The sequence below is a fragment of the Mobula hypostoma genome, chromosome 21, assembly GCF_963921235.1.
Source record: "Mobula hypostoma chromosome 21, sMobHyp1.1, whole genome shotgun sequence".
Lineage (NCBI taxonomy): Eukaryota > Metazoa > Chordata > Chondrichthyes > Myliobatiformes > Myliobatidae > Mobula > Mobula hypostoma.
In genome coordinates, this window is record NC_086117.1 from 193,677 (window position 1) to 209,309 (window position 15,633).

General features: G+C 43.1%; 1 protein-coding gene across 3 annotated transcripts in view; it reads right to left on the reverse strand.

Moving 5' to 3' along the window:
• Positions 1–15,633, reverse strand: part of nelfb (negative elongation factor complex member B) — a 124,689-nt gene that overhangs the window by 96,243 nt on the left and 12,813 nt on the right. For all 3 annotated transcript variants that reach the window (XM_063073242.1, XM_063073241.1, XM_063073240.1), the window contains exon 5: positions 13,977–14,162. In XM_063073242.1, coding sequence (XP_062929312.1) covers positions 13,977–14,162 — 186 coding nt within the window. The remainder of the gene's footprint in view (positions 1–13,976; positions 14,163–15,633) is intronic.

Below are 15,633 nucleotides of genomic sequence, written 5' to 3' on the forward strand. Positions count from 1 at the left end.
ACCAAAAAAGGAAGGCAGGAAGACATAAACGGTGATGTGGCTCTGTGGGTAAGAGTTGGAATTACACCTTTAGTAGGAGGTGACATAGGGTCAGAGAATGTTGAATCTTTGTGGGTGGAGTTAAGAAACTGCAATGGTGAAAAAAAAACCTCCTGGCAGGGGGATGGGAACCGGAATGACAGAGCGGAGGAAGGGGTAAACAGAAATAAATCTAAGATAGTGAGCAGTAAAGATGTCAGGAAAGACAGGCAGGTGATGGGGCAAATTTGGAGCCATTCGGATGAGTTGCAGTGCAATAAAGTTGCAGTGAAATCAAAGCGAAAAGTACCAAATACTGGTCTTAAGATGTTATACTTAAACGCACACAGCATAAGGAATAAGGTGGATGATCTTGTCGTACAGCTACAGATTGGCAGGTATGATATTGTGGCCATCAATGAGACGTGGCTAAAGGATGCATGTCTCTGGGAGCTGAACATCCAAGGATACACGGTGTATCGGAAGGATAGGAAGGTAGGCAGAGGGGGAGGCGTGGCTTTATTGGTAAGAAATGATATTAAATCATTAGAAAGAGGTGATATAGGATCGGAAGGTGCAGAATCTTCATGGGTTGAGCTAAGAAATTGCAGGGGTAAAAGGACCCTGATGGCAGTTATTTATAGGCCTCCAAACAGCTGCAGTGATGTGGACTACAAATTACAACAGAAAATAGAAAAGGCTTGTCAGAAGGGCAGTGTTATGATGATTGTGAGGGAGTTTAACATGCGAGTGGATTGGGAAAATCAGGTCAACACTGGATCTCAAGAGAGAGAATGTGTAGAATGTCTGCGAGATAGCTTTTTAGAACAGCTTGTTGTTGAGCCCACTAGGGAATCGGCTGTACTGGATTGGGTATTGTGTAATGAACCGGAGGTGATTAGAGAGATTGAGGTGAAGGAACCCTTAGGAGACAGTGATCATAACATGATCGAGTTCACTGCGAAATTTGAAAAAGAGAAGCCAAAATCAGTGGAGTAAAGGAAATTACAGTGGCATGAGAGAGGAACTGGCCAAAGTTGACTGGACAGGGACACTTGCGGGAAAGACGACAGAGAAGCAGTGGCTGGAGTTTATGTGAGAAGTGAGGAAAGTGCAAGACAGGTATATTCCAAAAAAGAAGAAATTTTCGAATGGAAAAAGGATGCAACCGTGGTTGACAAGAGAAGTCAAAGCCAAAGTTAAAGCAAAGGAGAGGGCATACAAGGAAGCAAAAATTGGTGGGAAGACAGAGGATTGGGAAGTTTTTACAACCTTACAAAAGGAAACTAAGAAGGTCATTAAGAGGGAAAAGATTGACTATGAAAGGAAGCTAGCAAATAATATCAAAGAGGCTACTAAAAGCTTTTCCAAGTATATAAAGAGTAAAAGACAGGTGAGAGTAGATAGAGGACTGATAGAAAATGATGCTGGAGAAATTGTAGTAATGGGAGATAAGGAGATGGCAGAGGAACTGAACGAGTATTTTGCATCAGTCTTCACTGAGGAAGACATCAGCAGTATACCGGACACTCAAGGGTGGCAGGGAAGAGAAGTGTGCGCAGTCACAATTACGACAGAGAAAGTACTCAGGAAGCTGAATAGGCTAAAGGTAGATAAATCTCCTGGACCAGATGGAATGCACCCGCGTGTTCTGAAGGAAGTAGCTGTGGAGATTGTAGAGGCATTAGCGATGATCTTTCAAAAGTTGATAGATTCTGGCATGGTTCCGGAGGACTGGAAGATTGTAAATGTCACTCCGCTATTTAAGAAGGGGGCAAGGAAGCAAAAAGGAAATTATAGACATCGGTGGTTGTGAAGTTGTTGGGAGTCGATTGTCAAGGATGAGGTTACAGAGTACCTGGAGGCATATGACAAGATAGGCAGAACTCAGCATGGATTCCTTAAAGGAAAATCCTGCCTGACAAACCTATTACAATTTTTTGAGGAAATTACCAGTAGGCTAGAGATGTAGTGGATGTTGTATATTTGGATTCTCAGAAGGCCTTTGACAAGGTGCCACACATGAGGCTACTTAACAAGATAAGAGCCCATGGAATTACGGGCAAGTTACATACGTGGATACAGCGTTGGCTGATTGGCAGGAAACAGAGTGGGAATAAAGGGATCCTATTCTAGTTGGCTGCCGGTTACCAGTGGTGTTCCACAGGGGTCCGTGTTGGGGCCGCTTCTTTTTACATTGTACATCAACGATTTGGATTATGGAATAGATGGCTCTGTGGCTAAGTTTGCTGACGATATGAAGATAGGTGGAGGGGCTGGTAGTGCTGAGGAAACAGAGAGTCTGCAGAGAGACTTGGATAGATTGGAAGAATGGGCAGAGAAGTAGCAAATGAAGTACAATGTTAGAAAGTGTATGGTTATGCACTTTGGCAGAAATAATAAACGGGCAGACTATTATTTAAATGGGGAAAGAATTCAAAGTTCGGAGATGCAACAGGACTTGGGAGTCCTCATACAGGATACCCTTAAGGTTAAGCTCCAGGTTGAGTCAGTAGTGAAGAAGGCGAACGTAATGTTGGCATTCATTTCTATAGGAATAGAGTATAGGAGCAGGGATGTGATGTTGAGGCTCTGTAAGGCGCTGGTGAGGCCTCACTTGGGAGTACTGTGGGCAGTTTTGGTCTCCTTGTTTAAGAAAGGATGTGCTGACGTTGGACAGGGTACAGAGAAGATTCACTAGAATGATTCCGGGAATGAGAGGGTTAACATATGAGGAACGTTTGTCCGCTCTTGGACTATATTCCTCGAAGTTTAGAAGAATGAGGGGAGACCTTATAGAAACATTTCGAATGTTGAAAGGGATGGACGGAGTGGATGTGGCAAAGTTGTTTCCCATGATGGGGAAGTCTAGTACGAGAGGGCATGACTTAAGGATTGAAGGGCGCCCATTCAGAACAGAAATGCGAAGGAATTTTTTTAGTCAGAGGGTGGTGAATCTATGGAATTTGTTGCCACGGGCAGCAGTGGAGGCCAAGTCATTGGGTGTATTTAAGGCAGAGATTGATAGGTATCTGAGTAGCCAGGGCATCAAAGGTTATGGTGAGAAGGCGGGGCAGTGGGACTAAATGGGAGAATGGATCAGCTCATGATAAAATGGCAGAGCAGACTCGATGGGCCGAATGGCCGACTTCTGCTCCTTTGTCTGATGGACTTATTATGAGATTGCAAAGGGAGCTGGAAAGGGCATGTAATAAGGGTAATGTCACAATTGTAATGGGGGACTTCAACATTAAGGGGATTGGGAAAATCAGGTTGGTATCGGATCACAAGAGAGGGAATTTGTTGAATGCCTACGAGATGGCTTTTCAGAGCAGCCTGTGTTTGATCCTACTTGGGGAAAGGCGATTTAGCTAGACTGTAGTGTAATAACCCAGATCTTATTACGGAGCTTAATGTAAAGGAACTCTTATGAGACAGTAATTCATAATATGATTGAATTCATACTGCAATTTGAGAATGAGAATTGTAAGTCACATGTATCAGTATCGCAATAGAATAAAGGGAATTACGGAGCATGAGAGAGGGGCTTGTCCAGGTTGATTAAAGGGGGATACTGGCAGGGACAATGGCAGAACAGAGGTGGCTGAAGTTTCTGGGAATAGTTCACAAAGCGCAGAATAGCTATGTCCCACAGAAGTTGTTCTCAAATGCCAGGGCAAGGCAAACTCCTGCCTCAGCAAAGACCTGGACCCACTGCAATTTCCTATCGCCACAATAGGTCAATGGCAGATGCAATCTCAATTGTTCTCCACACTGCTTTAGACCACCTGGACAACACAAACACCTACATCAGGATGCTGTTCATCAACTATAACTCGCCATTTAATACCATCATTCCCACAATCTTAATTGAGAAGTTACAGAACCAGAGGCCTCTGTACCTCCTTCTGCAATTGGATCCTCAACATCCTAACTGGAAGACCACAACCTGTGCGGATTGGTGATAACATATCCTCCTTGCTGACGATCAACACTGGAGCACCTCAGGTGTGTATGCTAAGCCCACTGCTCTACTCTCTATATACACATGACTGTGTGGCTAAGCATAGCTCACATACCATCTACAAGTTTGTGGACAATACAACCATTTTTGGTAGAATCTCAGATGGTGACAAGAGGGAGTACAGGAGTGAGATATGCCAACTAGTGGAGTGATGCCGCAGCAACAACCTGGCACTCAACGTCAGTAAGATGGAAGAGCTGATCGTGGACTTCAGGAAGGGCAAGATGAAGGAACACCTACCAATCCTCATAGAGGGATCACAAATGGAGAGAGTGAGCAGCTTGAAGTTCCTGGGTGTCAAGATCTCTGAGGATATAACCAGGTCCCAACATATCAATGTAGTTATAAAGAAGGCAACAGCGACTCTACTTTATTAGGAGCTTGAAGAGATTTGGCACGTCAACAAATACACTCAAAAACTTCTATAGATGTACTGTGGAGTTTCTGACAGGCTGCATCACTGTCTGGTATGGAGGGGCTAATGCACAGGACCGAAAGAATCTGCAGAAGGTTGTAAATCTAGTCAGCTCCATCTTGGGTACTAGCCTACAAGTACTCAGGACATCTTCAGGGAGCGGTGTCTCAGAAAGGCAGCGTCCATTATTAAGGACCTCCAGCACCCAGGGCATGCCCTTTTCTCACTGTTACAATCAGGTAGGAAGTACAGAAGCCTGAAGGCACACACTCAGCGATTCAGGAACAGCTTCTTCCCCTCTGCCATCCGATTCCTAAATGGACATTGAATCTTTGAAACACTACCTCACTTTTTTTTTAAATATACAGTATTTCTGTTTTTGCACTTTTTTATAATCTATTCAATATACATAATTGATTTACTTGTTTATTTATTATTACTGTTATTATTTTATTTATTATTTTTCTCTCTCTGCCACATTATGTATTCTATTGAACTGCTGCTGTTAAGTTAACAAATTTCACGTCACTTGCCGGTAATAATAAACCTGATTCTGATTCTGAGGTAGCAAAAGTGAGTGGGAAGTTGGATGATTGGGAAGTTTTTAAAATCCAGCAAAAGGCAACTAAAAAAGCTACAAGAAGGGAAAAGATGGAATACGAGGGCAAGCTAGCCAATAATGTAAAGCAGGATACTAAAAGTTTTTTTCAGTTTTCTAAGTAATAAAAAGGAGGTGAGAGTTAATATTGGACTATTGGAAAATTATTCTGGTGAGATAGTAACAGAAATGGCAGATGAACTTAATCAGTACATTGCTTCATTCTTTACTTTTGAAGACACTAGCTGTATGCCAGGGGTCTGAGTGTCAGGGAGAAGCAAGGAGTGCCATTGCTGTTACAAAGGAAAAAGTATTAAGCAAACTTAAAGGTCTTAATGTGGGCAAGTCACCTGGATCAGATGGACTACATCCCAGAGTCCTGAAAGGTTGCTGAAAAGATAATGGAGCACTTGGAGACTAAATTAGTCAAAATGAGAATGGTTTCTGTAAAGGGATAGGTAGTGCTGAGGAAGCAATGATACTTCAGCAGGACTTAAGACAAATTGGAAGAATGGGCAAAAAAGTGGCTGATGGAATACAGTGATGGGAAATGTATGATAATGCACTTTGGTAAAAGGAACAATAGTGCAGACTATTATCCAAATGGGAAGAAAATTCAAACATCAGAGGTGCAAATGCACTTAGGAGAGACCATGTGCAAGTCTCCCAGAAGGTTAATGCACAGTCCCAGAAGGTTAATTCACAGTTTATAGCTGTGGTAAAGAAGGCAAATGCAATATTAGACCATAAGACATAGGAGTAGAATTAGGCCATTTAGCCCATTGAGTCTCCTCCGCCATTCCATCATGGCTGACCTCAGATCCCACTCAACCCCATACACCTGCCTTCTCGCCATATCCTTTGATGCCCTGACCAATCAGGAAATGATCAACTTCTGCCTTAAATATACCAATGAACTTGGCCACCACTGCAGTTTGTGACAGAGCACTCCACAGATTTGCTACTCTCTCACTAAAGAAATTCTTCCTTAGCTGTGTTCTACAGGGTCGTCCCTCAGTTTTGAGGCTGTGCCCTCTAGTTCTGGATACCCCACCATAGGAAACATCCTCTCCACATCTACTCTACCTAGTCCCTTCAGCAGGTTTCAATAAGATCCCTCCACCCCACCCCCAGCATTCTTCTAAATTCCAGTGAGGTTAAGCCCAAAGCTGCCAAACGCTCCTCATATGTTAACCTCTTTATTCCTGGAATCATCCTTGTGAACTCCTCTGGACTCTCTGCAATGACAACACATCCCTTCTGAGATTATGGGGCCCAAAACTGTTGACAATACTCCAAGCACAACCTGACTAGAGTCTTATAAACTGTCAGAATTATCTCCTTCCTTTTATATTCCATTCCCCTTGAAATAAATGCCAACATTGCATTGGCCTTCTTTACCACAGACTCAACCTGTAGAATAACGTTCTGGGAGTCTTGCACGAGTCCCTCTGCACCTCTGATGTCTGAACCTTCTCCCCATTTAGATAATAGTCCACACTATTGTTCCTTTTACCAAGATGCATTACCATAAATTTCCCAACACTATATTCCACCTGCCACTTTTTTGTCCAATCTTCCAATTTGTCTAAGCCCTGCTGCAATCACATTGCTTCCTCAGCACTAGCTACCCCTCTGCCTAGCTTCATCTCATCCGCAAACTTTGCCACAAAGCCATCAATTCCATTATCTAGATCACTGACAAACATTGTAAAAAGCAACAGTCCCAATACTGACCCAAGGAACACCACTGATCACCGGCAGCCAACCAGAAAAGGCCCCATTTATTCCCACTCGCTGCCTCCTGCCTCCTGCCTCCTGCCTGTCTGCAATTTCGCTATCCATGCCAGTATCTTCCCTGTAATGCCATAAGAGTTTATCATGTTATACAGCCTTAGAATTTAGAACATAGAAATTTACAGCACATTACAGGCTCTTCGGCCCACAGCGTTCCACCGACCATGTAACCGACTCTAGAAATTGCCTAGTGCATAACCCTCTATTTTTCTAGGCTCCATGTGCCTTCTGAATGTCCTAGTAAGTGACATCCACTGCCTCTCCTTTGTCCACCTTACTTGATACTTCCTCGAAGAACTCTAACAGATTTGTCAGGCAAGATTTCCCTTTACAGAAACCATGTTGACTTTAACTTATTTTATCATTAGTCTCGAAGTACTTCGAAACCTCATCCTAAACAATAGACTCCAACACTTTCCCAACCACTGAGGTTAGGCTAACTGGCTTTCCTCCCTTCTTAATTAGTGGAGTGACATTTGCAATCTTTCAGTCCTCCAGGACCAGAATCAAGTGATTAAAAACACAGAAAACATACAGCACAATGCAGGCCCTTCAGCCCCCAAAGCTATGCCGAACATGTCCTTACCTTAGAAATAACCTAGGGTTACTCATAGCCGTCTATTTTTCTAAGCTCTATGTACCTATCCAGCAGTCTCTTAAAAGACCCTATCGTTTCTGCCTCTACCACCATCGCCAGCAGCCCATTCTACGCTCTCCCCACTCTCTGCATAAAAAACTTACCCCGACATCTCCTCTGTACCTACTTCCAAGCACCTTAAAACTGTGCCCTCTCATGGTAGCCATTTCAGCCCTAGGAAAAAGCCTCTAACTATCCACATGATCAATGCCTCTCATCATCTTGTACACCTCTATCAGGTCAGCTCTCATCCTCCATCACTCCAAGGAGAAAAGGCCGAGTTGATTCTTGAACGATCACGACCAATGCATCCGTTATCTCTTTCAGGACTCTGGGATGTAGTCCATCTGGCCCAGGTGACTTATCCACCTAAGACCTTTGAATTTGCCTTGCATTTTTTCCTTTGTAATAGCAATGAAACTCACTCCTGCTCCGTGATATTCACGGACCTCTGACATACTGCTAGTGTCTTCCAAAGTGAAGACAGATGCAAAGTACCCATTAAGTTCATCTGCCATTTCTTTGCCCCCCATTACTATCTCACCAGCATCATTTTCCAGTGGTCCAACATCAACTCTCACCTCCCTTTTACTCTTTATATAACTGAAAAAAAATTTTGGTATCCTGAATTATATAATAGGCTAGTCTGCCCTCGTGTTTCATCTTTTGCCTTCTTACAGCTTTTTTAGTTGTCTTTTGTTAGAAATACTGGCATTTATTTCAAGGGAAATAGAATATAAAAACAAGGAGATAATGCTGAAGCTTTATAAGTCACGAGTCAGGCCGCAATTGGAGTATTGTCAACAGTTTTGGACCCCTTATCTCAGAAAAGGTACATTGTAATTGGAAAGTGTCTAGAGCAGGTTCACGAGGATGACTCTGCGAATGAAGGGGCTAACAATAAGGAGCGTTTGGCAGCTTTGGACCTGATTTCACTGAAATTTAGAAGAATGTGGTGGGTTCTCATTGAAACCTACCCAATGTTGAAAGGTGGATGCGGAGAGGATGCTTCCTCTGGTGTGGGTATCCAGAACTAAAGGGCACAGCCACAAAATTGAGGGGCGACCTTTTAGAACAAAAGTAAGAAGGATATTTTTTGGTGAAGAGTGGTGAATCTGCGGAATGCTCCACTACAGACCACGGTTGAGGCCAAGTCCGTGTATATACTTACAGCCATAGTTGATAGATTCCTGATTGGTCTGGGCATCAAGGGATACGGTGAGAGGGCAGCTGTATGGGGTTGAATGGGATCTGGGATCAGCCATGATGAAATGGCAAGTGGATTTGATGGGCTAAATGGCCTAATTCTGCTCCTATGTCTTATGGGCTTATGGACACCAGCTCCCGAATGCATGGTTCAACCCCAACACTCCAGCCCAAGGGATTCACCATCCACCACATGGACTAGATAGCAACATTGGGTGAATGCAAAGGTGGGGGATTGGCTTAACTCAGTATGGTGCACAAATGTGGTGGTTCTGTTTCAGTCTTACTCCCTCAGCCTGGACCATTTAGCAGTAAAATGTCATCCATTCTACCTGCCGAGTGAATTCTCTCCTGTCATTCTCATAGCAATGTACATTCCACCTCTGGCAAATGTCAAGCTGCCCCGACAAAACTACACCCTAATGCCTTCCAATCATTACAGGGACTTTAACTTGAAGAAGTCTCTGACAAACTACCATCTGCAGAACCAGAAGAGCCAATATATTTGATCACTGTTACACAACCATCAATAATGCTTACTGTGCCATCCCATACCTACACTTTGGCAAATCAGATCACCTGGCTGTACTTCTACTCCCAGTATACAGCACAGAGAGTGAAGACCACAGCACTGGTAGTGAAGGCTGTAAAAGTGTGGTCAAGGGAGGCAGATGAGCATTTACATTACTGTTTTGAATCACTATCAAATCACAAAAACTTAGCTTGCAGGTACAACAGGTTATTAAGAAGGCAAACTGAATGTTGGCCTTCATTGCTAGAGGGATTGAATTCAAGAGCAGGGAGGTCATGCTGCAACTATACAGGGTACTGGTGAGGCCGCATCTGGAGTACTGTGTGCAGTTCTGGTCTCCATACTTGAGGAAGGATATACTGGCTTTGGAGGCAATGCAGAGGAGGTTCACCAGGTTGATCCCAGGGATGAAGGGGTTAACCTGTGAGGAGAGACTGAGCCACCTGGGACTATACTCCCTGGAGTTCAGAAGAATGAGAGGGGATCTTATAGTAACATACAAAATTTTGAAAAGGATAGATAAGATAGAAGTAGGAAAGTTGTTCCCATTGGTAGGTGAGACTAGAACGAGGGGACATTGCCTCAAGATTCAGGGGAGAAGATTTAGAACGGAGATGATGAGAAACTGTTTTTCCCAGAGACTGGTAAATCTGTTGAATTCTCTGCACAGGGAAGCAGTTGAGGCTTCTTCACTAAGTATATTTAAGAAACTGTTAGATAGGTTTCTACATAGTAAGGGAATTAAGGGTTATGGGGAAAAGGCAGGTAGATGGAGCTGAGTTTACAGACAGATCAGCCATGATCTTATTGAATTGCGGGGCAGACTCAATGGGCTGGATGGCCTACTCCTGCTCGTATTACTTATGTTCTTATGTAATAGATTGAACCATATTCAGATCTGAATGAGTATGCCAAGCCCTCACTGACTCATCAAGACCTGCATCGATAAGTGTGTGACTTTGAGAATATACCATAAGAACATAAGAAATAGGAGCAGGAGTAGGCTATCTGGCTTGTCGAGCCTGCTCCTCCATTCAATGAGATCACAGCTGTCTGGCCATCATCTCCACCTACCTGCCTTTTCCCCATAGCCCTTACTATGCAAAACTCTATCAAACCTTATCTTAAACATATTTACTAAGGTATCCTCCACTGCTACATTGGGCAGAGAATTCCACAGATTCACCACTCTCTGGGAAAAGCAGTTCCTCCTCATTTCTGTCCTAAATCTACTCCCCTGAATCTTGAAGCTATATCCCCTAGTTCTAGTCTCACCTAATAGTAGAAACAACTTTCCTGCCTCCATCTTATCTACCCCTTTCATAATTTTATATGTTTCTTTAAGATCTCCTCTCATTCTTCTGAATTCCAGCGAGAGCAGGCCCAGGTGGCTAAATCTCTCTTCATAGTCTAACCCCCTCATCACTGGAATCAACCTGGGGAACTTCCTCTGCACCGCCTCCTAAACCAGTATATCCTTCCTTGAGTAAGAAGACCAGAATTGCACGCAGTACTCTAGATGCGGCTTCACCAGGGAGTATGGCCTCAGCAGTACCCCGTACAATTGCAGCATAACCTCCCTGCTCTTAAATTCAATCCCTCTAGCAACGAAGGCCAACATTCCATTTACCTGCTTGATAGCCTGCTGAATCTGCAAACCAACCTTTTGTGATTCATGCACAATCACTCCCATGTCCCTCTGCATGGCAGCATGCTACAATTTTTTGCCATTTAAATAATAATCTACGGGCCGGCTGGTGGCACAATGACATCAGCACCAGACTCTGGAACGGAGGTTCCCGGGTTCGAACCCAGTCGGAGCCGTTCCTGAGCACGCTTTCCATCTGTGCCGGGTTGAGTGTCGAGATCGCAACTCAACCTCGTAAAATAAAGGGAAAAATACTGCGAAATGTCTGTGTGAGGAGTGGCGTGACACACAGTCCCTCTCCCTCGCTTCGCACCTTGTAAAGGCATGAAAAGGACATCGTCCCGCCAACATCGCACACGCACGCAGATGCACACGCCAAAATAGATAAATAAATAATCCATCTACTCTTTAATTTTTCCTTCCAAAGTGAATGACCTTGCATTTAGCAACATGGTACTCCATCTGCCAGACCCTTGCCCACTCACTTATCTATACCTCTCTGCAGACTCTCCGCATCTTCTGCACAATTTGCTTTTCCACTCAATTTAGTATCGTCCGCAAATTTAGATACACTACACTCGGCCCACTCTTCCAGATTGTTAATGTATACCATGAATAATTGCGGGCCTAGCACTGACCCTTGCAGCACACTGCTCAGCACTGATTGGCAACCGGAGTAACAGCCACATATCCCGACTCTCTGCTTTCTATTAGTTAACCAATCCTTTTTCCATGCGAATACATCACCCCCCCCCAACTCTATGCAAACATGCACAAACCAGAAGTACCAGATGAACAAGGATATTTGCAGTCTGCTGAGGGCTAGATCTATGGCAATTCAAACTGGCAATCTAGAATCCCACAAGAGGTCCAGGTGCGAATTATAGAAGGTCATTGTGAGAGTGAAAAGACAATTCTGTGTGAAATTCGAGACACAACTGGACGCATGACAGCTAAAGTAGGGTTTGTATGCCATTATTTCACTAATGCACTGAGACAAAACCTAACAGCATAATTGACAGTGATGTTTCACACCCTAATGAGTTCAACACATTCACGCATACTACACTCATGCAAATCCACATAGCACCTGGTGACCCTGTGACCTCTGTCTTGGAGGACAATGTCAGAGCATCCTTCAAGAATTCTCAAGGCATCAATCCTTGACAGTGTACCTCACAGGGCATTAAAGACCTGCGCCAACCACCTGGTGGGAGGGTTCAAGGACATCCTCAACTTCTCACTGCTACTTCAGAAGGGCATCAATCATACCAAAGCCAAAAAAGAGCAGAATGAGCTGCCTCAACCACTATCAACCTGCATGGCAGACAGACATCTACTGCTATAAAGTGCTTGAAGAGGCTGATTATGGCTAGAATTATCTCTTAACAGCAAATACCTGGATCTGCTGCAATTTGACCACCACCACAACAGGCCAACAGCAGACAATCTCACTGGCTCTCCACTCTGCTCAGCAGCACCTAGGTAGCAACAAAATAGACATCAGGCTATATATCTCGGTATATGTCAATATCATCATCCCGTAAGCATAGAAGTTGCCTCAACCACTATCAATCTGTATAGCACACAGACATCTACCGAAATCTCTGCAACAAGATCCTTGACTTCTTCATCAGGAGACCACAGTCAGTACAGATTGGTGATAACATCTCCTCCTCGCTGACAATCAACACAGGCCCACTGCTCTACTCACTGCATTCATGACTGTGTAGCTAAGCACAGCTCAAACACCATCTATAAATTTGCTGACGACATCACTGAATCTTAAGATAGCAACAAATAGGCTCATACTAATGAGATAGATATCTGGTTGAGTGATATCGCAACAAAAACCTCATGAAAAGAAATTGATTATGGACTTCAAGAAGGGGCAGTCAGAAGAACACACATCAGTTCTCATTGAGTCAGCAGTGGAAAATGCGAGCAGCTTGACGTTCCTGGTCATCTGCATATTTGAGGATCTGACCTATATCCAACACTTTGATGGAATCATGAAAAAAGCATGCCAGTGGCTTACTCATTAGGAATTTGAAGAAATTTGGTACTGTATGTCACCAAAGACTCTTGCAGATTACTAGATGTACAGTGGAGAGCATTCTGACTGATTACATTATACTTGGTATGATGGCTCCAATGCAAAGGACAGCAAGAGGCTGCAGAGGATTGTAGATTCAGCCAGCTCCATGACAAGCATACCCCCCTCTACCATCAAGGACCTCTTCAAGAGGCGGTACCTCAGGGCAGCTGCATTTATCACTAAGGACCCTCAATATCCAGGATATGCCCTCCTCTCCTTAGAGAGGAAGTACAAGAGCCTGAAGATCCTTACTCTGTGATTCAGCAACAAGTTCTTCTGCTCTATCATGGGTATCTGAATGGCCCATGAACACAACCTCATTTTTTGCATTACTTACTTATTTGTTAATTTATCAAAGTCAATATATTAGCAAAATAATTTTTACCCTAATGTTACCATATACCACCTTAAGAATCATTTTCTTATAGGAAAATAAAGAAATACAAGAGAATTTATGAAAAACTAAACAGCGAATAAACAAAGAATGACAAACTACCACCCCAACCTCTTTACTGAGCCATTGTTGTATCTAATTGGCTAGCACACGTGGGATTCATGTGATCCCCCCCTACCATAAGCAACTTAATCAAATGCCATACAAATCTACATACACAATATCAAACCCCCTTTGCCTTGGACGATCCTCAATTTTAGAGTAAATTAAGCATTTTTAACGTAATATCAGATGAACCTTTAGGTCCCAAGACTTCAATTCCCACTGGGTTGGGAGATATTACTTTTCAGGAATAAAAAGTGGGCATGTGAAGGTAGTATTATTGTATATTTATTGAGAAACAAACAAAAAGATACTATTCACAGGAGTTCCCAACCTTTTATATGCCATAGACCGACATCATTAAGCAAGGGGTCCGTCTATGGACCCTAGGTTGGGAATCCCAGCCCTAGAAAGCAGATGGTTATTCCTTCATCCCTATTTCTCACTTTAAAAAATAGGGAAGATTTAAATCTATAAGTAGTACATGCAGAACACATATTAACACACCTTGTGGCAAGGATCCACAGAACATATTTCACTGATATCGAGGTCGTGCAAAGACATCAAGAGTTCTGCCCGCAGAGTACAATAATGTACATTCCTTGTCCGTAGAAACAGAGTACGTAGGAACTGGAGAACCATGTCATACAACTTCACATTTTTCCCAATCATGTTGGTTAATTTCTGAACTACCTAGATACACAAAAAAATACAGAAGTGTTAGAATAGTACAAAGCACAACAGGTTTTCTCAAATACTTCTAGTCACAGAAAGAGAGCTATACAGCATGGAAACAGGCCCTTTGGCCCATCTGGTCCATGCCAACAAAGTTGCCTAACTGAGCTACACCCACTTGCCTGCATTTGGCCCATATTCTGACAAACATTTCCAATCCATGTAATTGTCCAAGTGCCTTTTAAATGTTGCATTAACACTCAGCTAGACCACCTCTTCTACCAGTTCATTAATATGTTCCATATACTCGCATCCAGCATGCAGAAAAAGTTGCCCCTCAAGTCCTTTTTAAATCTTCACCCTCTTACCTTAAACCTTGCCTTCTAGTTTTGGACTACCCTACCCTGAGGAAAAGAATTTAGCTACTAACCTTATCTATGCCCACATAAATTGTAAAAGAGAGGCGAGAGTGGATATTGGACTGCTGGAAAACGATGCTGGAGAGGTAGTAATGGGGGAACAAAATGGTGGATGAACTGAATAACTATCTTGTGTCAGTCTTCACTGTGGAAGACACTAGCAGTATGGTGGAAGTTCCAGCTGTCAAGGATCATGAAGCATGTGAGGTTACCATAATGAGAGAGAAGGTCCTTGGGAAATTGAAAGGTCTGAAGGTGGATAAGACACCTGGACCAGATGTACACCCCAGAGTTCTGAAACAGGTAACTGAAGAGATTGTGGAGGCATTAGTAATGATCTTTCAGAATCACTGTAATAAAGAACTATCTTCAGCGAAAAGAAAAACAAGGAGTTCTGCAACAGATGGTATGGCCTCCACAGAGCCCTGATCTCAACATCATTGAGACTGTCTGGATTACCTGAAGAGACAGAAGTGAGACAGCCAAAGTCTGCAGAAGAACTGTGGCAAGTTCTCCTAGATGTTTGGGAAAAACCTACCAGCCAATTTTCTGATAAAACTTAATAACAGTATACCTACAAAAACTGATGCAGTTTTAAAGGCAAAGGGTGGTCACACCAAATATATATCTCATTTAACAGCTTCTACTCCTATGACATAAAGATCATCACAAGGCACAGCAACCTCTCCCTCACTTCCCCTAATAACCTGACGTATATCCTGTCTGGCCCCAGAGACTTATCAATTCTAATGTTTTTCAAAGGTTCCAGCACATCCTCTTTCTTAACGTCAACATATTCCAGCATATCAGCCTGTTTTACACTATCCTCACATTTTCGTGACCTCTGTCATTGGTAAATACTGAAGTGAAGTATTCATTAAGGATCTCTCTAAACTCCTCCGACTCCAGGCACATTTTCTCTTTTATCCCTGAACAGTCCTCCATAAGTGATTTTTTTTCCTGCTGTGTTTGGACAGGACCAACTTGCTTGAAGGTGGTTGCACATAATAATTCTTGTTCATTTTATACAACAAGAAACTGTTGGATTTGAAAATTGATATCACCTCATT